General features: G+C 32.9%; 5 protein-coding genes across 5 annotated transcripts; 2 read left to right on the top strand and 3 right to left on the bottom strand.

The window, feature by feature from the left end:
* Positions 1 to 6,236: 6,236 nt before the first annotated feature.
* Tsp_06896 (7SK snRNA methylphosphate capping enzyme) lies at positions 6,237 to 10,414 on the bottom strand. The gene is given in 13 exon segments (XM_003380698.1): positions 6,237 to 6,336; positions 7,000 to 7,152; positions 7,216 to 7,242; positions 7,610 to 7,692; positions 8,076 to 8,128; positions 8,254 to 8,291; positions 8,476 to 8,539; positions 8,605 to 8,731; positions 8,796 to 9,017; positions 9,053 to 9,091; positions 9,103 to 9,711; positions 9,777 to 9,953; positions 10,103 to 10,414. The coding sequence occupies 13 exon segments, from the start codon at positions 10,412 to 10,414 to the stop codon at positions 6,237 to 6,239; spliced, it is 2,004 nt and encodes a 667-aa protein (XP_003380746.1).
* A 633-nt stretch (positions 10,415 to 11,047) lies between these two features.
* Positions 11,048 to 12,459, top strand: Tsp_06895 (WD domain, G-beta repeat-containing domain protein). Its single transcript, XM_003380697.1, has 6 exons — positions 11,048 to 11,183; positions 11,335 to 11,451; positions 11,497 to 11,700; positions 11,767 to 11,855; positions 11,913 to 12,175; positions 12,237 to 12,459. The coding sequence occupies exons 1-6, from the start codon at positions 11,048 to 11,050 to the stop codon at positions 12,457 to 12,459; spliced, it is 1,032 nt and encodes a 343-aa protein (XP_003380745.1).
* Positions 12,460 to 12,730: 271 nt separating this feature from the next.
* On the bottom strand, positions 12,731 to 14,555 carry Tsp_06894 (putative UBA/TS-N domain protein). The gene is given in 8 exon segments (XM_003380696.1): positions 12,731 to 12,979; positions 13,102 to 13,335; positions 13,381 to 13,503; positions 13,514 to 13,634; positions 13,703 to 13,812; positions 14,157 to 14,276; positions 14,336 to 14,451; positions 14,510 to 14,555. The coding sequence occupies 8 exon segments, from the start codon at positions 14,553 to 14,555 to the stop codon at positions 12,731 to 12,733; spliced, it is 1,119 nt and encodes a 372-aa protein (XP_003380744.1).
* A 1,204-nt stretch (positions 14,556 to 15,759) lies between these two features.
* Positions 15,760 to 17,761, top strand: Tsp_06893 (profilin-1). Its single transcript, XM_003380695.1, has 4 exons — positions 15,760 to 15,891; positions 15,992 to 16,163; positions 16,909 to 17,413; positions 17,518 to 17,761. The coding sequence occupies exons 1-4, from the start codon at positions 15,760 to 15,762 to the stop codon at positions 17,759 to 17,761; spliced, it is 1,053 nt and encodes a 350-aa protein (XP_003380743.1).
* Positions 17,762 to 18,290: 529 nt separating this feature from the next.
* Positions 18,291 to 19,458, bottom strand: Tsp_06892 (solute carrier organic anion transporter family member 1A4). The gene is made up of 4 exons (XM_003380694.1): positions 19,433 to 19,458; positions 19,298 to 19,362; positions 19,071 to 19,222; positions 18,291 to 18,518 (listed from the first exon to the last, which is right to left on the bottom strand). The coding sequence occupies exons 1-4, from the start codon at positions 19,456 to 19,458 to the stop codon at positions 18,291 to 18,293; spliced, it is 471 nt and encodes a 156-aa protein (XP_003380742.1).
* Between the last annotated feature and the right edge of the window lie 169 nt (positions 19,459 to 19,627).

The following is a 19,627-nucleotide window of genomic DNA, read 5'->3' as shown; positions in this document are numbered from 1 at the left end:
AAGCTGAGCAAATGCAACCGATGCGGCCTATCGTTGGCGAACGCTATTGGATAATCGTCAAGTCAAGTCGTTTGGCGGCGAAACAAGACGACAAGAAATAATCGACAACCAACAAACACAGACAAATTGATAAACGCATGCATCCAAAGCAAATTGAACGTTCTCCTCCTGCTTCTGCTTCTTTTCTCCATTGTCACCATGCATTTCATTCACACTTCCTTTTATATCTTCTTCTTTTTTTTCTAATAATTTATTATTATTCTGTTCTTTTTCCATTATTATTTTTCCATTCAACAATCAGCAGCATTATTGTTCATTTTGAAAAATGAAAATCAAAATGCAAGCAAGCTCAGAGCATACGTACAGATTATTATGTAGCTAGCTGCTACTCAGCACAAAGCAACGCAAATTCTGCTGAGAGTCGTTGAAGGGCAAACGATCAGAATCGAGGAAGCTTGCTGCAGACGGTAATTCAATTGTGCACGGCTTAACAGATTGGTCGGTGAAAAACAAAAGCACAGCTCCAATTGACCGTTACAAATTTTTCCAAGTGAATCATCATCATTCAAAAAAATTCCTCTTCTTTTTCTACATATTTTCATTACCATCTTCCCTCTCTCTCTCTTTCAACTTACCCCTTCAACCGACCTCTCCCATCCGTATCCTACCTCCTCTGTTTTAGCCAAATTAGCATAAAGAAAATGCACCTTCAACTTTTTGCACTACATAACAACAACAACAACGAAAAATTTATGCCTAACAATAAATTGAATTAAATAAGCAGCAACATACCTGATTTTCAATTGAAAATCACAATACAAAAATTATTGTCCAACAAACTGCGCATCAACAGCGTATATATACCTCAGGATTATTTGTTGTGAAAAAAAAAGAAAAATGAACTATTTTTAAAAAATTTTAGAAACAACTGCCTTAAATTGAGTTGAAAAATTGCACAGTTGGTTTTCTAATCAGTTATGAGTAGATTTATCGTCCGATGCGCGAGTGTAAAATATAAAACAACAATATGTTGTTTGCAAAAATTTCATACAGCTGCAAGTAATTTTTAATTCTTGGCTATTTTTAAATTTTCAACTGACATCCAAATGAAACATTGTGCAACTAACTGAACATTCATAATAAAAATGGAAAACAAATTTATAACCTTGAAATACTTCACACACGCAAAAATTGTTTTTATAAATAAATAAACTATATATATATATACTAAACTGAATTGAACAGAAAATGAAAATAATTTGCTTCTTTTTATTTTTTGGCAAGCCAAAAATCAATACGCTTAAATGAACTTAAAGGTAGAAATTAAATTTACATTTATTCCATTATGACAAACTGTTTTCAGTTTTCCATTTTCAAGTACAAAATGAATTCGACTAGATAAATTTAACTTTCAAAATTTCCCCAAAATCTATAATTGAATCAAAAACAAACAAACAAGCAAACAAACAAACAAAAGCATCCCTCGCGGTTGTGCAATTGCAAGCCGAGCATTTCAAATATTAACCAAACAGTAAAGTTCTTTATATGACTCATCATTGTCAACAAGTGCACACAAATAATGATAAATTGAAGAAAAAAAATTTACACGTTAAACAGTGATAAAATTAAGTTTCATCTTTATTGAAACTGAATGAATTAAAATAGAAAAAAAAAAGAAGAAACAAGCAAACTATGTGCACTAAAATAGTGCCAAACATCCTACATTCGATGCAATGCAATAAGGAATGCCAATTAGAAAAAGACAATTCACAAACAAAGTTGCTGTTCAATTAAGGAAGATATTTTATTGAAATTAATCTTATTTATTAATAATAATAAATTCATCAAATTAATCAACTTGTCATATTTTTCAGTGTAAAATGCAAAATTACAATCAGCGAAAATTCACGCCAGCAAATTACCAGAAATGAGAAATAGCAAAAACACTGCTGCTATTTAGGTTGATAAAAGTATAAAAGTAGAATGTATTGTATAGAGAATGGAGAAAAAAAATAATAATAACTGACTTCATTCACTCTGTGCACAATTGATCAATTATTTTTACAGATGCTTCAGTGCTCGAACGAACCCCTCTGTTGAGATGCGTCGAAATTAGCAAATAATAATAATAATAATAATAATAACTGCATATTAATTATTAAAACAAAATAATAATAATTCGAATAAACAGTGGAACCAAGGTGCATTGTTTGGACGAAAGACTGATGAGCAAAGAGAAAGAAAAAAGTCAAAGTTGAAATGTGGGTGGTGCTGAGAATTCGGTCCGGCAAACCGAGACTAAGGTCGAGAGAGTTGTTGAATCGATTCCGCCGGGTCTACACTTGACAAAACATCTAATCAGGAATCATGGCTTATATCAATAATTTACAGTTAATTAAAATTCTTCGGCCAACTTTGCTAGCTCAGTTCAGATTACGACAATATAAAAACTGCCAGTCGAAAGATTGCTATAAATATCGATTGGCAGTTAAAAACATTGCAGAAAGCACAATAGCGATCAAATTAAATTAGTGACTCTTGTGAATAAAAACTATCGTTTTTCATTATAATAACAGTACATTTCATATACAGTCATTATATGTAACGTTGAGAGAAAAAAGCAACTGAAAAATTTCCATCGTTCAATCATTTTTGCTATTTGCATTTTGCATGTAGTTTATTATCCATTATGATTTTCAAAAAATAACTATTCCATTATTGGTGATGAAGTTGTTGATTTTCAAAAGAAAGAAGAAGAAGAAGAAGAAGCTTATTTATAAAATTAAAAAAACCTACAGAAATTCCCTCCTGAGGTGAGTATTGTTAATTTAAAAGAAAAAGATATAAAAAAAAGTAAATTTTCCTAATCCATACGGATAAAATTTTATCACTCATTTACATTGAAAAGTATTGAAACATTCATTTATAAAATCGCATAATTACATGACGACAAGTGAATTGAATTGAATAAAAAAAAGAACACAGCTATAGAGCTGCAAGAAAAAAATATATTTGCATCTATGAATTACATTCATAATTAACATTAAATATGATCATTTTTATAATAAAATGCCATTTAAACATTGAAACAAAAAAGTATATATATATATATATATGTGGAAAAAGAGACACACACAGAGAGGGAGAGGGTGAGAGGGAGGGGGTAAATTATTTGTTTTATTAAATCTACAACGTACGCGCATTGACGTATAAATTGAAATGCCAAATTAGAAAGGAAGTTGCATGCTCAAATAGAGAAGTACCGATAAAGTATAGCACTAGTGTGATCAATATTATTAAACAAAAATATATTAACAAACTCAGTTTTAGTCACGCAAATTTTGCTTCAAGTATGCACGCAAGTAAACTGCGCAAAAAAAAAAGAAGAAGGAGAACCAATGCATTTTTCAAATAGAATGAACGAATAGAAAATTATTGCTTTATTTATTTTTTCAGTAAACAAATTTATGAAATAAAAATTAACTAATGAATTTCATTCACTTGAAGAATGCCATTACAACAGTGAAGAAAAATCAATATGAAATGTTGACAAAAACAAATGCTTCATTATTATTACATTGACGAGGTCGATTTGTATGAAGCGAAATAGTTATTATTTTTAATGAAACTTTGATCAAGCGAAAAATCTGGATTCATAATTGCAATTAAAAAATATTAGACTATGTTGAAACAATGATTTCTTGATTATACGCACATAATAATAGTTATGCTTCCCATCAGAGTGTCTATTTTTAAACAAAAAAAATCCATTCATCCAAATTGTATATTATCTTTAATTGAAGAACAAATAATTTCAATGACTCATTTTCCAATGCATAATTAATCAATATTATCAAATTATAAATACGAGTAAATTTTGTTCAGATCTTAAAAATTTTACAAAATGCAAACTGAAACTTTTTCACCTACCCATCATTACATAATAAAATTTTATGCAAATGATCTGCGATTGAAAGTTAAAATTATTTTTTTTTCTGTAATTAAGGAAAAATAATGAAATCGACCATAAAGAAAGCATGTGCAACACAGAACACAAGTGATGCTATAAATTAACGCAAATGAAAGAGCAGTGCAAAAAGAAATGCCATGCTGCATGTTCGACTGAACCCGATCGATGATGCAATTCCGTTCAACTTTAGCTTGCTGAAGATGGTATCATTTTGAAATCTATGAGGGACATTCCAGGGAAACAAACAATGAAAAAAATAATAATTGTAGGGAAGGGAAGAAATTGAAAATAAAAAAGAAATCACAAATATTTATTTGCATAAAACAAACATTTCACTATGCTATGCAATGTTCCCCAAGATAAAGCAAGAAGAAAAACTGACACACGATCACAATTACCAATCAACACTTTTTTCAAACCTCTCTCATCAATCAGTGAAAAGGGATAAAAAGAATAATAATAATAAAATATAAATTTTATTTCTTTCATTTAAACTGCTGTTATTCATTTTCATTATCGTTGTAATACTCCAGTTTTCCTCTTTTTTACCCACCCTTCATTTATTATTTATTGCATAATTTTAAAATGAAATTATAAAAATAAATCATTCACAAATTATCATAAAACTATTGAATACTGATGTATTGAGATGAAAAAATAATAAAAATGTGCTATTATAAATTCTCCTATCTTTTCTATTCGAAATGATAATTGATCAAGTAGTAGTTTTCATGGTAAATATAAGTTTTGATGAATTTTTCAATGCCTACGTTAATAGAACAGACGTCATAGAATTGTTAAAATTAATTTTGTTTTCAAAATTTAAAAAGAAAACATTTTGAAATAAATAAAAAATAAACAGAAACAGAAACAAAACAGAGCAAATTTGAAATTTTCCAAAAAATTCCAAGTAAACGATTGGAATTTTTTCGCAATACCATTTTTGAAAAATTGAAAAATTACAACCATTTTTATGATCAATTAAAAAAATAAAAATTCTGCTTTTGTCACACTTGAAATGAAGATCTGAAAATGAACAACAACAACAACGACAATACTAGAATCTACTCCACCACATTCCTGCATATAAAGAAGAAAAAGAAGAAAAGCCTTTTTTCACAGATTACCCTACAGTTGAGTACAGTAAGAAAAGTTTATTATTGTTCATTGTCAGTTGCAGTATTTAATTTTAAAAAAATTCACAAACTTGCCCACATATTCATTTTGTAATACAAATTCTTGAGAAACCATCCAGCACAACTTATTTCACTAATCGCTGTTGAGAAGAAAGATGTGAAAAGAAATTTACAAATAAAAAAGGCAATCGCGTTCATCGGATAATTGATAAAATGCAAATTTACAAGTCTGACAAGTTGCATATTGGAGCATTTTTTGATGAAATGAAATGAAGAAATAATATTCTCAATTACAAAAGTAACCTTGATAGCCAGCCGATTACAATTTGATAATTCTCAACTTGAGTGATTGTTCTTCAATTGTTCAACTGACGTGGAGATAAACAACGAATAAAAGAAAATAAACAAATAAATAAATAAATGCTTACCAAAAAGTAGTAGTGAAAAATGTTGTAGTAGAATACTGTAGATGATTGTCAGCGATGGTGGTAGTGCGGGTGTGTGATGATCAGCAGTTGTGAAATGAAAACTGAAATTCAAAAAAATATAAATAAATATATATATATATAATGAATTATCTGAAATAGATGAATTACAAGAAACAATTTTGCCAATGATTTTTTTGAAGAGTGATTGAAGAAAAGGTTTTACGTAATGAAGAAAAGAAAAGACGACGACAAGAGGTGCAATTTTTCTTTCATATACTACTTACATGTGAAATGGTGGTGGTGAAATGCCAGTTGTCAAAAGCTTGAAAGTGATCAGTCTTTTCTCATCAGTGCTGGTAAAAATATGCAAAAATCCTCAGAGCAGAAAATTTGCATTTAATCAAGAAGCGTCGTTCGTAGTTCAAGTAGTGAATTCAAGAGTGAAAAGAGATTGGCCAATTCTGTGGTGATGATGAGTTCTTTTTCTTTTTTCCAATTTCTTTTCTTACTGTCATTGTCGTTGAAATTGCTATTCATGGCTGTCGAGTTGATTAATCAGTTGAAAAAGTCAAGCACAATCGACGCCAGTAGAAATGACCGACATGAAATACCAAAAATTACAATAAACCGAACAAAACAGCTAGATGAACAAAGCCTCAGGTTAAGCCGGTCCGCAGCAGCATCATTGTCTGCCAGTGAAAATCAACCTGACTGACCACCACAAAATTGAGCATCGCCGGTTTTCTTCCATTTCATGCACCTTGCCAGTCCAATGTAAATCAATTTCAACAAATCAGTAAATCTCAAAATAAAAACAAAAAAAATTATTTTCCAATTATTTTCATGTACTACTTAACCGTTTTGGTTTGAAAAATGTTTTGTTCAAAAATCAATAAACACTCTCAATTATTAGACGCTTAGTAATTTAAAAATTTTTGAATTATATACGTTAGAAAATAATTAATATCAATGTTATCGAAAAATATACCATCCCTCATTCAAGCAAGTCATACACTGCCACTAAGGTGATGCTTGAATTTTTACATTTTACATCGCATATACAGTTCAAATATACCAATTATTCAACGAACTTCACTCAAGTGACAACCACTGAAAATAATACTAATTATTTCATTTTAATCAACAACAACAACCACAGCTAACATCACATCCCGAAAATGGAAACCAGTTTATTTATACTTTTGAAAGAAAAAATTGAATGCACTGCTGGAAGAAATTCAAAAATAGTTCTCATCTTTCAGTACAATTCTATCAACCTGATTTAAAAGATTTTCACTTCTTACCGGTTGAAAACTCGTGAAAAGTTTATTAACCGTAAAATTCATCATTGAAAAGTAGAAAATGAAATCAAATCAAATCACTCTATTCAACAAAATAAAATTCAGAAAAGAAATCATAAAAAAATTACATCTCGAGAAAAGTGCAGACTAATAAATAATAAAACTTCGAATCTTCTCCACTTCGTGGTTGATTTTGCTGATGAAATAAAATCGATAAATGAACAAGCAAAAAATTCGGTCGAACAATACAGAAATTAAAAGTGAAACAGTGGATTCGATGTGTACTGTAGAATTGATTTACAAACAAGGATTGCCGACTTGGTAAATTATAAAAAAAAACAATACCTGCATTGCAGAAACTGGGACAAAATTTGAATTACTGTTGATGTTGTACTTTATGAACATTTCTGTAAACATTATGGAAATTAATTCAATAACTTGAAAACATTTCATTAAAAATTTTGTTTTATTATTTGCTTAAAATTTTAAGTAAATATTCTAAATTTGGTTCTGATTATTTTTCGACAGAATTGAAAAAAGAATGACAATTTCGAAAAAAAAATTCAATGTGTTATTGGCTTACGTTGTCCCAATTTAGCAGCCAAGATTTCGAAAACTTTTACTGTAAATTGCTTCGATTAATTGCTGATTCACTTTAAAAATACAAAAATGCATTGAAACAATTTTCACTTTGACTTGCAAATTCTTCAGTTTCACGTGGGATACAAAAAAATAATAAAAGTTCCTCCTACCCTTTTCTTATTTTCCAATCACACTTCAACTAGTGTTGTTAGTCGACGAATGAACTTAGCATGACAAATATTACAATGTTCATTGATTTCAATTTGTAAAATTTTCTATAAAATTTACAGTATACCAAGGATGAAAATTTGTCAAATACTGTTTGAAGACAAAATATTAAATAAACTAAATGGAAAAGTTTTGCAACTGAACCTTACTGAAAAAAGTTTCCTTTTTATTCAAAATCAGTGAATAAAATGACAACGTCTGCAAAAGAGATGATTGAAAATATTTTTCAAAAAAGCCTTACCTCATTTCTACAGCATTATGTGGTTTAATATTGGACGAAGAAAGTATAAAACGTCTAACAAGTTTGGCACAAATAGGAATAAATGTAAGATAAACACAAAAATTAGTACTGCAAAAAGAAAACAAGCCGCACATGATATGAGACTTTCTTCGACTGCGACGGACAAAAACTGCACTAGTGTTTACTTACTAGTGCAACTGTTAAATAACGGAAAGCATCTTTATGCAAATTTCGTACGTCAACTGTACTTGATGATAATTAAGCTTCAAAATCTTTCTCTATTGAAGGAGAAGACTATTTGACACAAATTTTAGCATATTTTGAATAACAAAACAAAAAACTTGCAAATATTTCCATGTTTTTTTACTATACCAACCAACAACACTGCACAGTTGTCCGTCTTTTCTACAATTTTCGTTTAAAAAGAAAAATTTGCTTCATTTTCATCAAAAAGAAAAAGTCAAATCATACAATTTACAATTAATTTCATTTACTGCTTTCTTCGTACAAATTTATTTGAAAAAGATAGATACAATAAAAAAAAGCCGTTCTGGCTACAGAGACATCACAAAATTTAGAATAATGTTACTTTTGGTCAACAGATTTCTCAGGCTCACCATTTTTTTCAAAAAGAAGTATGGGCCGTTGAAAACCTGAAAAATGAAATTATTTGAAATGCAACCGAAATAAGCGATGAACAATATACGAATTTGTAAACCTTTGCTTTTGTAACGTGATATACCAACAGTGCGGTATGAAGCAAAACCGACCTCGGCACTAGTCAAATATTTGGGAAATTCATCGGGCATCAGAGTGATACTTTTGTAATTATCATAAATTTCTTGCTAAAACAAGTAGGAAAAAGTTTATCATAAAAAATAAATGTTGCAAAAAGTCAAATATTTTTACACAAAGTCCACGTCGCTTTGCGTAAGATGAAAATGCTTGCGGTTCGAGCAGCAGACGACCACCGGGTTTCAAATTTAAATATACTCTCTTGAAAAATCTTTTTATACCTTCGTCACCCCAGTTCAGATGTATCCATTTGGTAATGCTGAACGCCATCACTGTATCATATTCGGCTTTTTCATATTCCAAAAATGCATCCGATGAAAGAACATAATTCATCTGCTATAAAAAAAAATAATACGGTAAAATTAACCAACCCGACTGCTGTTTTCCTTGAATCGAACAGTGTAAATACCCTGAAAAAGACATTTTCTGGAAATTTTTTCGTGAATTTCGGTTCCGGAGGCGCCGACAACGGTCCGTAGGTTCTTGAAAATGACGAAGGGAATTTCAAATTCATTTTGCTCAACAAATTTTTGTCCATAGCCAAACGCTGATTCCTCCTCGCGTGGCCAATTAAAGCGGAGTCGATATCAATGCCAACAATAACATTGGGGGAAAATTTTTTCCCAACAGCAAGAGTTAGCTGACCGCTGTTGCAACCAATATCAAGAACATTTTTGTTGAAAAACCATTCTTTTTCCAAAAGATTCAAACGAGGATCTGCAATGTTCGCATCGAAACTAAGCGATCGCTTGCTGTAATATGATGTATAATTGCCATATCGAAATCGGCTCTTCTCTTTACTCATTTCCTTTTTCACAGCAGCAGAAGCAGCAGCAGCATCAGGCTTCATGCCGGGCGTGTCGCTCCTCAACTGACCAGTAGGAGTTTCAGTAATTGTACTGCTGGAACAAGGAGCATCAACAACAGGCGAAACGACGGGATCACAATTTATTTTCGACGACGACGAATTCACTGATTTGCAAGCCGAAGAAGAGTCCGCATCGTGGCTTCTTTGCGATGCTTCATCTCGCTACAAACAAATAGACATATTAAAATTAAAAGTAAAAATCCAACAACAAACAACTGTACACACACCAATAGTGAACTGCCTTCGTCGAGCTTAAAGCTTGAATGGCGTTTCCGTTTTCGATACCGCTTGTGACTTGCAACAATTTCCAAATCGTTGTCCAAATTCAACGGATCTTTCGGATTTTTTGGAATTATAATATCAATAGCATCGTTAATTTTATTTGGCGAAGCGGCCGGCGATGGCTAAAAATATTTTTAAAAAATTAAATTATACATTATTTCAACTATAGTACAAAACCTTTCAAAAAATACTGATAAAAGAAAATAATAATTCAAATTCATAAATTTGATTCACAGGTACAAATGAATCGCGCCGTGCATAAACAACTCACTTCCAAACTGTTCGATTCACCCGTTGAAGCTAAGCCGCCCAAATTCAACGGATCGTTGATGTTCCCACCGAGCAGAAACTTAGTGGGCAGCTCAATTCGTTCACGCTTTGCACGCATACATCCGCCACCACTGCCGTGGCGCTTGCGAAACCTTTGCATATGGTTGTGTCCAGGCGGAAGTGGCTGGCGAGCGGATTTCGTACCTTCACATTCAGGGGTGTTGTGGCTGAACGTCCGCGAACGGCATCGTGCTATTTGGTCAGAGCATTTCATCGCTGTCCTGCTGGCAGGCGACTGCTCTGCTTCGTTCATTCGCTAGCTCAACAATCAACACAACAGCACCGCATCTCGCACTGTTACAGTATGCATTTCGTGAAAAGCAAGATCACAACGACAATATAGGATGTTTTTCTTCTTTTGACTTCATTGCTCAGTAGTTGAAAAGTTCACTGTGAACCTCGTTCACTTTAAACTTACAAAAAGTGTATTATTTTTATTTCATATTGCTGTATTTGTATTATATATTTTATAACATTGTATGGATGCTTTTTTATTTGAAATTTTATAATTTTAAAACTTCTACAAACATTCATTTCTAATCTGCTGACAGCGACTGCTAACTGTATGACTTAACATGCATTTGACCTTGCACATCTACAGCATGTCCAATAAATGAATAAGTGTGTTGCATTGTTATACCGTTGAACTTGCAAATCTACAGCATGCCAAACAAATGAATAAAAATAAAATAATCTAACATATTTACTTGGATAAAATTTACTTAAAAAATTTATAATCAGTACATATTCTTTCGCGCAAATCACTACTTTGGTTAAATTAATTATATTCTTACATGTGAAATATGTTTTTGCAAATTATCTCCAACAGTATTATTATTCATACAGTTCGTGCATTTCGTATTTCATTTTTTTCACAGAACCAACAATGCCCGGGAAATTACAGAAAGTGTGTACTTTGAATGGTCACAAAAGCATAGTTTGGTGCGTTGCCTGGCATCCAAACGGTAAAATTCTTGCATCAAGTTCAGCTGACTGTACCGTTCGCTTATGGGCACAGGAAGGTTAGTTTCGTCGAGCATTTTTATTTCAATACTTCCCCGAGGAATCTTTTTATGTTAACCAAGAATTAGGAAAGAAATGCTGAAATGCTAGATTCCGATTTCCCTTCATCACTTACTTCATCGTAAAGTATGCAGTAATGCAGTATTTCAGGAAATGACTGGGTATGCAAATCAGTTTTTGAAGATGTTCACCAACGTACGGTTCGTTCCGTTGCATTTTCACCATGTGGACGTTATTTAGCTGCAGCCGGATTCGATTCATTGACAAGTATTTACAAATGGAAAGAGTAATTTTTTATTTGATTGTTCTGAGCAAGCATACTTTGTATTCTTGGCAGCGATTTGAACAAATTAAAATCAGTTTGCATTCAACATGTGCTGTTTGCTTTAAGTTTCGAGTTTACGTATCTGGCCAAAGTTGATGCACACGAGAATGAAGTAAAATGTTGTGCTTGGTCAAGCTGCGGCAGATTTCTAGCAACATGCGGACGTGATAAAGCTGTATGGATATGGGAAAGTGGGTTAAGCTGAAAAATAGTTCATATTCTGTGCAATTATTGAATTTCTTCTTTTTTTGATGCAGTGGATGAGGAAGAAGAATTACAATTATTACACGTAATTACGAAACATAGTCAGGACGTGAAACGTGTACAGTGGCATCCCTATGAAGAAGTAACAGAATAATAAATCAACTGTGCAGTTTTTTTGAGCTGATTTTTGTTGAAAAAGATTTTGGCTTCAACCAGCTATGACAATTCCATTCAACTGTATGAGTTTGATGCGGAAGAATGGAATGTAAAACAAAGCTTGGAAGAGCATACTTCTACAGTCTGGTCACTGTCATTCAATGGCTCGGGAAATTACTTTTGTACATGCAGCGACGATCGCACTGTGAAAATATGGAAAAGGAATTCTGAAGAGAAAACGGCAAAATGGCAATGCGTATGTACTCTGAATGGATATCATGAACGACCTATCTTTGACATTGATTGGTTTGTGCAGAATCGAATACTTTTTTGCACAGGTTATTCTGCAGTTGTTTCATTTTTTTAGGTGCTCAAAGTTGGATTTGATTGCAACTGCCTGTGGTGACAATAATATTCGTCTTTTCCAATTTGAAAGTGAACGCGATGAAGATAATTTCCATTTGATTCAAAAAATAGACAATGCCCATAATGCCGATGTGAACAGTATAGCATGGAACCCAGTGAAAATGGGTTTATTAGCATCTTGCAGTGATGATAGAACAGTTTCGCTTTGGCAATGTGCTTTGTAATATTCAGTGCAATAAATTGAATTGTGATTTTTCAACATTCAATTTAAACGTTGTCAATGTGCGTAAAAAATAACTAAAATCACACGTTAAAATTACACGTTAATCAGTTCGCAATGATATGACATACAATTAATGAAAATCAAGGTTGAAAACAATTATGGATGAAATGAAAAATTCTTATGACTTAATGGAGCGACTATTAAAAATTACAAGCTTTACTGAAAAGATTATAGACATTAATAGTTGGTTTAATGTTAAAATAAAATAACATTCAACCACGTGAAGAAGAAGCTTCCTCTGATAAGATCAATGCGGCTATATTAATGTCATTTCTCACGTTATTTAATACTTGAATAACGCGTCTGCGATTGGTAAAACCCATACTGATCAACGTAGCAACTCGTTCTTCATCCACCACATCGTTCGATGACCTTTCTGCTGTTCCAATGTTATCACGACGAAAAATACTCTGCAACCAACGACTTCCAGCTACCAGGGGCTGAACGTTGTGCTGCAAATCCTGAACAAAAAGAGCGAACGCAATTATTAATAATAAATACAATCATTACTATTTGTAAAGTATTCAAAGAAGAAGAAGAGAAACAAAGCATTCATCACAGTTTCAAATATGAATAATCTTACATCGTTTCTCTGATTGATCATCTGCCGAATTATTTGCTGCTCTTCCAAGTGCTCGTACATTCTCTGACGTTGAAGCTCTGCAGTGGCGCCCATTGGCAACAGTATACCTTGACGATCTTCCCCAATATGCAAAATTTCACTAGTGAGACGATGCGCCTTGGATGCCAGACCGTCGCTTATGAAAGACATTTTCTGAACGTTGAAAACATTTGCCAAATAGAGCACTGTAGGGATCTAAAAGTATTACTGCGTGAAAGATGCTTTTCGTAAATATTTCACTTGCCCTTTGCTGTTGCCACTTACCGTTGCACAAAGTGCAGGCAAAATCGATGTCCACAAATCACCAATAATCAACTGAAACATGCACAGAATCACTTCTGGAAACTTACAAATGCAAATTTCCTGCATTTACCTGTAAATAAACAAACAATGGGTAGAGAACAAGCGAAAATGGTGCTTTCCAAATGATAAAGCTGACATTAACGGAGGTAGCTTTGGCATAAAATAGAAAACAGCTGGTCAGAGCACCGTAACTAAAAATTCCTTTCTGTTATATTATGTTGTGATCGTTTAAAATGAACTCAAGGTTAAATTAACATACGGCCCATTAAACAGATGAGAAAGCGGTAGATTATAATCAAGACGCTTTGCTATGTGAAAGATCGTGATTTCCAAAATAAATTCTCCAATTCCTGTTATTAACAGGAAATTCTAAAATCGTCATTAAATATTATTAAAATATTTGAAAAAAAACAACCTTAATTTAACAATAAATTTTAAAACCTCTAATCTGATTTGAACAAATTACAAGTACAGACAATAAATGAAGATCTTTGCATTAATAAGTTAAATAAAATATTGCAATTATATTCCATAATTATAATATTAAACTATAATTATAAACATTTAAATGAGTTTTTATATTTCAACGTAATAAAAGTAAATGAACAGTGAATTCAATGCAACTGATCTTGATTATGCATGATTAAAATTTTACAAAACTAATTTACAATAGCAGAAAATAAAATGAAAAAAAATAAGGTTGGCAAACATACGATGAGCTTTTTGGTGCCCAGCAAACGCTCCAATGTTCTAAACCAATAAATCAAAATACACGCAGCAATCAGCTGACCGCTATTCACGAAAAACAGCTTTGACAGAATCGTTTTCCAGAACTGAAATATTTTTTTATCAAAAATTTTCAATTAAACCTTTATTTTTCAAAAGCATCTACTTGAAAATATGATTCATCACTGAACCAGACCAAAGATTGGACATGAGATGACGCCACTGCAATACACGAGCCAATTAAAGTAAACGTAAACCAAACTTTACTAAATTCCGCATTACCTATTTAATTATTCAATTATTACTGATATAAAATTAGCCAGCAAAACAATCTACTTACGAAATCCTGTTGTACTGAATGCACGCAGGTGACCAGAATTTTCCATCTTTTACAAAATTCAAATCAAATTTCATTCACATCTAAATATGTATGCATTATAAATGTCAATTTAAAATCATGTACTTATATCTAAAACGGGAACAGCAGTATCAAGTTTGGTAATAAATTAAGGTAAAAAAATTGTTCATTCATGACTCAGACAAATTACCTAAGCACTGACTGATTTCNTAATNCAAAAATCACTAATCATACAGACCAAACTGATAAAGTTCATAACCTAATGGCGAGATCGAAATCATCTTCAGTTTAAGAATAATAAACCGTGAAAGATTTGTATCATGCTTCGTATTAGCTAAAAATTTCATTTCAAAAACATTTAAACAATTCTCAAATAAGACAAAAAAAGTGNGGAAAAAATATTCTTATTACAAGCACTTCACATATGCTGTTTGTAAAAAGAAAAAGCGGCAGGTCAGTAGTGCAGAAAGAAAAAAATTTACAACTTTAAATCTTGAAAAACGCAANTTTTAATAGTAAATTAAGAAGAAATTTTAAGCAAACGCCTATTATAAGTAGTATCCCAGCCGAAACATTTAACAAAATATCATTACCGGTTAGGTTCATTTTATCTTATGAATCATTACGGATGTAGCGTAACATTCAAAAATGTTGTTTAATCATAAAACAATTAGCTACAGATCAACTATTTAAAGATGCATTTATTTAAAAGCAATTCAAAGCAAAGTAGTGTATGTAAAATAACGTACAAATGGACTTCCACAACACTATACTACTGTTCTTCTTCAAAGTGATTTTGTACAAAAATTTTTTATTATCACATTAACGCATAAATTAATGTAAAATTTTTTTCATTTGTCACAGCATTGTCACGAAAAGGTGCCGTACACTTATATTTAAAATTAGATTACAGTACGCCATTGTTCTCAATTTGAATTTATTAAATGAAGATTTTAAAAATAATAAACAGTAAAAATTCTCTAATAATTCAAACAGATTGTTAATTTATATTAAAAAAATTATTTACACCAATATAAAGCAAATAATGTTGAAAAAATTGATGTTTGTACCTTTTTTTCATGCTACAGTACAGCTTGTCATTGTATTGTAGATTGAAATCCGCAGGTCAGTGAGTTCGCTTCTCGCTATCGGTTGTGATCGAAGAAAGTTCAGCTCTTCGTTTGCTTACTTCATATTGGTTCGCTGTTTTTCTAAATTTCAACCGTCCAAACATGTCAGGCTGGAATGTATATGTGAAAAATCTGATCGAATCCGAAAGCAGCATTCGCCGTGTAGCAATTATCGGCGCTCAAGATGGACAAGTGTGGGCGTGCACTGCTGCACCTCTCGGCGAAGATTTTACGGTAGACTGTTTAGTTCGATACGTTTAATTACTGTATAAAGTTAATTATGTTCGATTTGATCTGTTTTGGTTTTTTTCACCTAATATTTTCCTTTGAACAGGCTTCGGCAGAAGAGCTCAAAGAATTGGTTTCGGTATTTCAAAACATAAACGAAGTACCGTCGAATGGTTTGAAGCTCGAAGGAACAAGATACATTGTTCCTCGTGTTGAGGAGAATCTAATTTTTGGCAAACGGAACAAAACAGGAGTGTTCGTTTTTAAAACTGGAAAAGGTGAACAACAAACAACCGATAAAAGCGAATTGTTTGTTTCTTGTTTTAATTGGTCTTTTTTTAGCCATTATCATCGCACGTTTCGAAGGCGATTCGCAAGAAGCGCTTGCTTGTCGTGCTTCAGTTGAAGAGATGGGCAATTATTTGCGACAGCAGGGCTACTGAAGACGGCCGCTTGGAATGATTGTGTTCTTGCATGCGTATTATTCAAAAAACGTATATCATTCATATACACATATTATTTCACTGGTGCATTCATTTCCTTCAGCCTTCAAAAGCACATGATTCATTCATTCATTCATTCCTATTTTATTGTTTTTTCCCAACCATTCACTTCCCAGCTCACACAGATGTGCACACTGGGGTATCTGGTGTGTCGATCTGAAAAAATTATTCCCATATTTAATTTAGCACTTTGCAGCAACAGTTGGTCTTCACTTAATAATAAATTACGCGCCATGTGTTGCCGGTGTCGACTGTTTTCGATAGGTCTTTCTCGTAAAAAAATTATTAATCATAACAACAACAATATCAACACCAACAGCAAAGCCGATTTATTCTTTGTTAACTTTTTCTTTTTGGATCACCAGTGACGACCGATTTTTGCCACCATTCAATAAAAAAGATCATTTAATTTGAGCTGCGTTGTTTTTCCGCCGATCCCATTGTGTATCTAAGCGAAATCGATATTTTTTCATTGCAAACAGACGAGGCGAATTTTTGAAATTCAGTAAAATCGTTTCAGAGATGAATGAAATGGGCGGTGGCAACTCAGCTTCTCAGTCTGAAGAAGTGCAAGATGTGACTTCGTATTTCAAAGATTACATGGAAAACGTGAACGAAGTGGACGAGAAGCTGCTGTCCGAGAGGATTGTATTTTTGAATGAACTGCTGTCAGCAGCCACTGATCCGCCAAAAGGGAACAAGCTGAAGTTGAAGCACGACGAATTTCAAAGAGCTTACCAAAAGATGGACAAAATGCTCGAAGAAAAGCTTGGTATCATCAAGTCGTGCGAACAGTTGACCAAATCGAAAATCCAAGAATTAGATATTCTGGAAGCGCTGGATGATTCGATGTTCGACTGGATCGAACCCAATTCTTCTGCTGAATTGTTCGACGATGACGACGAACCACCGTCATCACCGTCGGGAGAAGATAATAAAAAGGGCAAATGGACAACAGTATTGGAAAATGACAACGAAATGATGCTATCGTCGTCGAGTGATGTTCAACCCAAATTCACGACCAGGTAATAAGTACTGTACATATATATAGGAATTTGGCATTTTTTCTTATGGCTAATTCAATTGTACAGTCAATTGATGTAATGGGTTGGTTGGTTTGTAATTTCAGCAACAAGGAAGTTGAAGAAGCGGTTCCTGCAGAAGCAGTTGTTCACGAAGACGAAGCCGAAGAAGACACGACATTGTACTGCTGTTGCCAAAAGGTCGCTTATGGAGTGATGATTGAATGCGAAGCGCCGAATTGTCCTTATCAATGGTTCCACTTACCTTGTGTCAGGATCAAACATATTCCAAAAGGCACGTGGATGTGTCGTCGGTGCCGAGCGAAAATGAGGAAAGATGGCAAAGATTAAATACCATTTTACCCGTTGAACTGCATGCAATTTGAATTGCGATCATCAATCCACATCTGTCAGCTTCTTTGCTGGCTGCCTGCTTGCTTTGGATGCTTTGTTTTACGCATACATGTTGATATTTGATAGTTTATTATTAATAATAATAATTATTATTATTATTATTATCGTTATTATTACTATGATTATCATTAAATAGCACAACGACTTCGTCGACGTTTTTTCTTTCATTTTCGCATCATCATCAGTGGGCATTTGTGATATCACAGAACGATAAAACAAACGTCTGCCCATTTCTATTATTGATATATATACATATACATGTATGTATGTATGTATGTATGCGCATGTATGAAACCAATAGCTGAATGAAAAAAAAGAAGAGAAAATAAGGCAGGCAGTATATATAATATATAGATAGATAGATAGTGGTTTCATTCTTTTTCATAAGAATATAATAATATCCCACAGGGAATAGGGCTAGGATTTAACGGAAACAACCCGCCCACGACTTCAGCTGACAATTTGCTCACGACGACAACGTTTTACGATGTCGCGGAGATCGAGGCCGACTGTAAAGACTGTCGTCAGATACCCAGTGTCGCAAAGATCCTTTGGCATTGCAACGTTGCAGATGCAAATTTTCAATGTCACCAAGACGATGAACAATTTCTGACATCGTTACTGGGGACGAGAACGGTACGTATCGACGACGTATGCAAAACAACATAACAACGCTGACCAGCAGTCCAAAAAGCTGAAAACAACAAATGAAAAAACCAAAACTGCATGCATGCGCATACGGCGAGAAAAGTTTCGTGCACAAGCAAACAAACAACAACAACAACAAAGACAAATAAATAAATAAATACCCTCCCCAAATGTTGCCTGTCAAATGAATGAATGCTCAAGAGGAAATTTTACATTTCACATTTAAAAAATTGCACAAAAAGACCAACCAACAAATTGAATTAAATCTGACGTCACAGTTTAAATAAAACAAAAATAAAATCTCACTCAGCACACTTATTATGCTCAAACTTTATGACAGAATACACAGATTAAAAAAGAATAAAACAAAAATAAACCAAAACTTTACACAAAATATTCATGCACAGAATATCAGCCTTTTAAAGATGAATTTAAAATTTTCTTTTCAACATTTAACATGCAATCCATAATTTTACAAGAATGATGAATAAATCTACTATTATACATACCCTTACAACTAACTATTGCATGTTTTTTTAAATTTAGATTTTGCAATTATTATAATAATTTTTCAAAACAACAACAACAACAACAATACCTTGAGCATTAGGCAGAGGAAAGCAAATCGAAAACGAAACGTTTCAATGTCGTAGAAGAGACATGACGCCCCGGTGGTGCCACATGAGTCATCCATCAAACGACAGGCGGTGTCGATGATAGCTCCGTAAACAATTGGAGCCGGTAAATAACCTTCGACGAAACATTTTCAATCATAATATTTAAATGAATTTATTAACAACAAATAAATAAATAAATAAAACTCACTCAACAAGCGCAACATTACAACTTGCAATCCCAAAGCGAACGCTTTCTCCTCTTCAGAAACAGCTCTGCAAAAGAAGGTGAAATACGATGGTTGTAAAGCATTTTAATTTTCCACTATTCCAAGTATAGTACTACCTCAAAGTGATCATAACCAATGGCATTTGATTGTTAGCCGCCGTAAGGGTGACGATGAAAAGCAATACAAGAAATGGAACAAGCATGCGGCAATTCGACGGGCACAATCCATACCAAGCTTGTATGGAAGAAGCGACGGCGTTGCTAGTATTGTGAACGTTGACAGTGATATTCAAATTTGACAATATACACGAA

Source organism: Trichinella spiralis (assembly GCF_000181795.1).
Source record: "Trichinella spiralis strain ISS 195 chromosome Unknown Scfld2, whole genome shotgun sequence".
Classification (NCBI taxonomy): domain Eukaryota; kingdom Metazoa; phylum Nematoda; class Enoplea; order Trichinellida; family Trichinellidae; genus Trichinella; species Trichinella spiralis.
This window is presented reverse-complemented; position numbering and strand designations above follow the sequence as displayed.

Excerpts from the sequence above, each read along its gene's own strand:
- Tsp_06894 (XM_003380696.1), bottom strand. The coding sequence starts at position 14,555 with ATGGAAAATTCTGGTCACCTGCGTGCATTCAGTACAACAGGATTTC. Across the intron at positions 14,277-14,335 it reads GTGATGAATCATATTTTCAA|TTCTGGAAAACGATTCTGTC; the intron begins GTAGATGCTTTT and ends AAAATATTTCAG. Across the intron at positions 13,813-14,156 it reads TGGGCACCAAAAAGCTCATC|AATTTCCTGTTAATAACAGG; the intron begins GTATGTTTGCCA and ends TGACGATTTTAG.
- Tsp_06892 (XM_003380694.1), bottom strand. The coding sequence starts at position 19,458 with ATGCCATTGGTTATGATCACTTTGAG. Across the intron at positions 19,363-19,432 it reads TTGGTTATGATCACTTTGAG|AGCTGTTTCTGAAGAGGAGA; the intron begins GTAGTACTATAC and ends CTTCTTTTGCAG. Across the intron at positions 19,223-19,297 it reads TGTAATGTTGCGCTTGTTGA|GTTATTTACCGGCTCCAATT; the intron begins GTGAGTTTTATT and ends GTTTCGTCGAAG.
- Tsp_06893 (XM_003380695.1), top strand. The coding sequence starts at position 15,760 with ATGTCAGGCTGGAATGTATATGTGAAAAATCTGATCGAATCCGAAAGC. Across the intron at positions 15,892-15,991 it reads CTCTCGGCGAAGATTTTACG|GCTTCGGCAGAAGAGCTCAA; the intron begins GTAGACTGTTTA and ends TCCTTTGAACAG. Across the intron at positions 17,414-17,517 it reads CAACCCAAATTCACGACCAG|CAACAAGGAAGTTGAAGAAG; the intron begins GTAATAAGTACT and ends TTGTAATTTCAG.
- Tsp_06895 (XM_003380697.1), top strand. The coding sequence starts at position 11,048 with ATGCCCGGGAAATTACAGAAAGTGTGTACTTTGAATGGTCACAAAAGC. Across the intron at positions 11,856-11,912 it reads AGTGGCATCCCTATGAAGAA|ATTTTGGCTTCAACCAGCTA; the intron begins GTAACAGAATAA and ends TTGTTGAAAAAG. Across the intron at positions 12,176-12,236 it reads CCTATCTTTGACATTGATTG|GTGCTCAAAGTTGGATTTGA; the intron begins GTTTGTGCAGAA and ends TCATTTTTTTAG.
- Tsp_06896 (XM_003380698.1), bottom strand. The coding sequence starts at position 10,414 with ATGAACGAAGCAGAGCAGTCGCCTGCCAGCAGGACAGCGATGAAATGC. Across the intron at positions 9,712-9,776 it reads ACGAAGGCAGTTCACTATTG|CGAGATGAAGCATCGCAAAG; the intron begins GTGTGTGTACAG and ends ATTTGTTTGTAG. Across the intron at positions 8,540-8,604 it reads ATCACGTTACAAAAGCAAAG|GTTTTCAACGGCCCATACTT; the intron begins GTTTACAAATTC and ends TTCATTTTTCAG.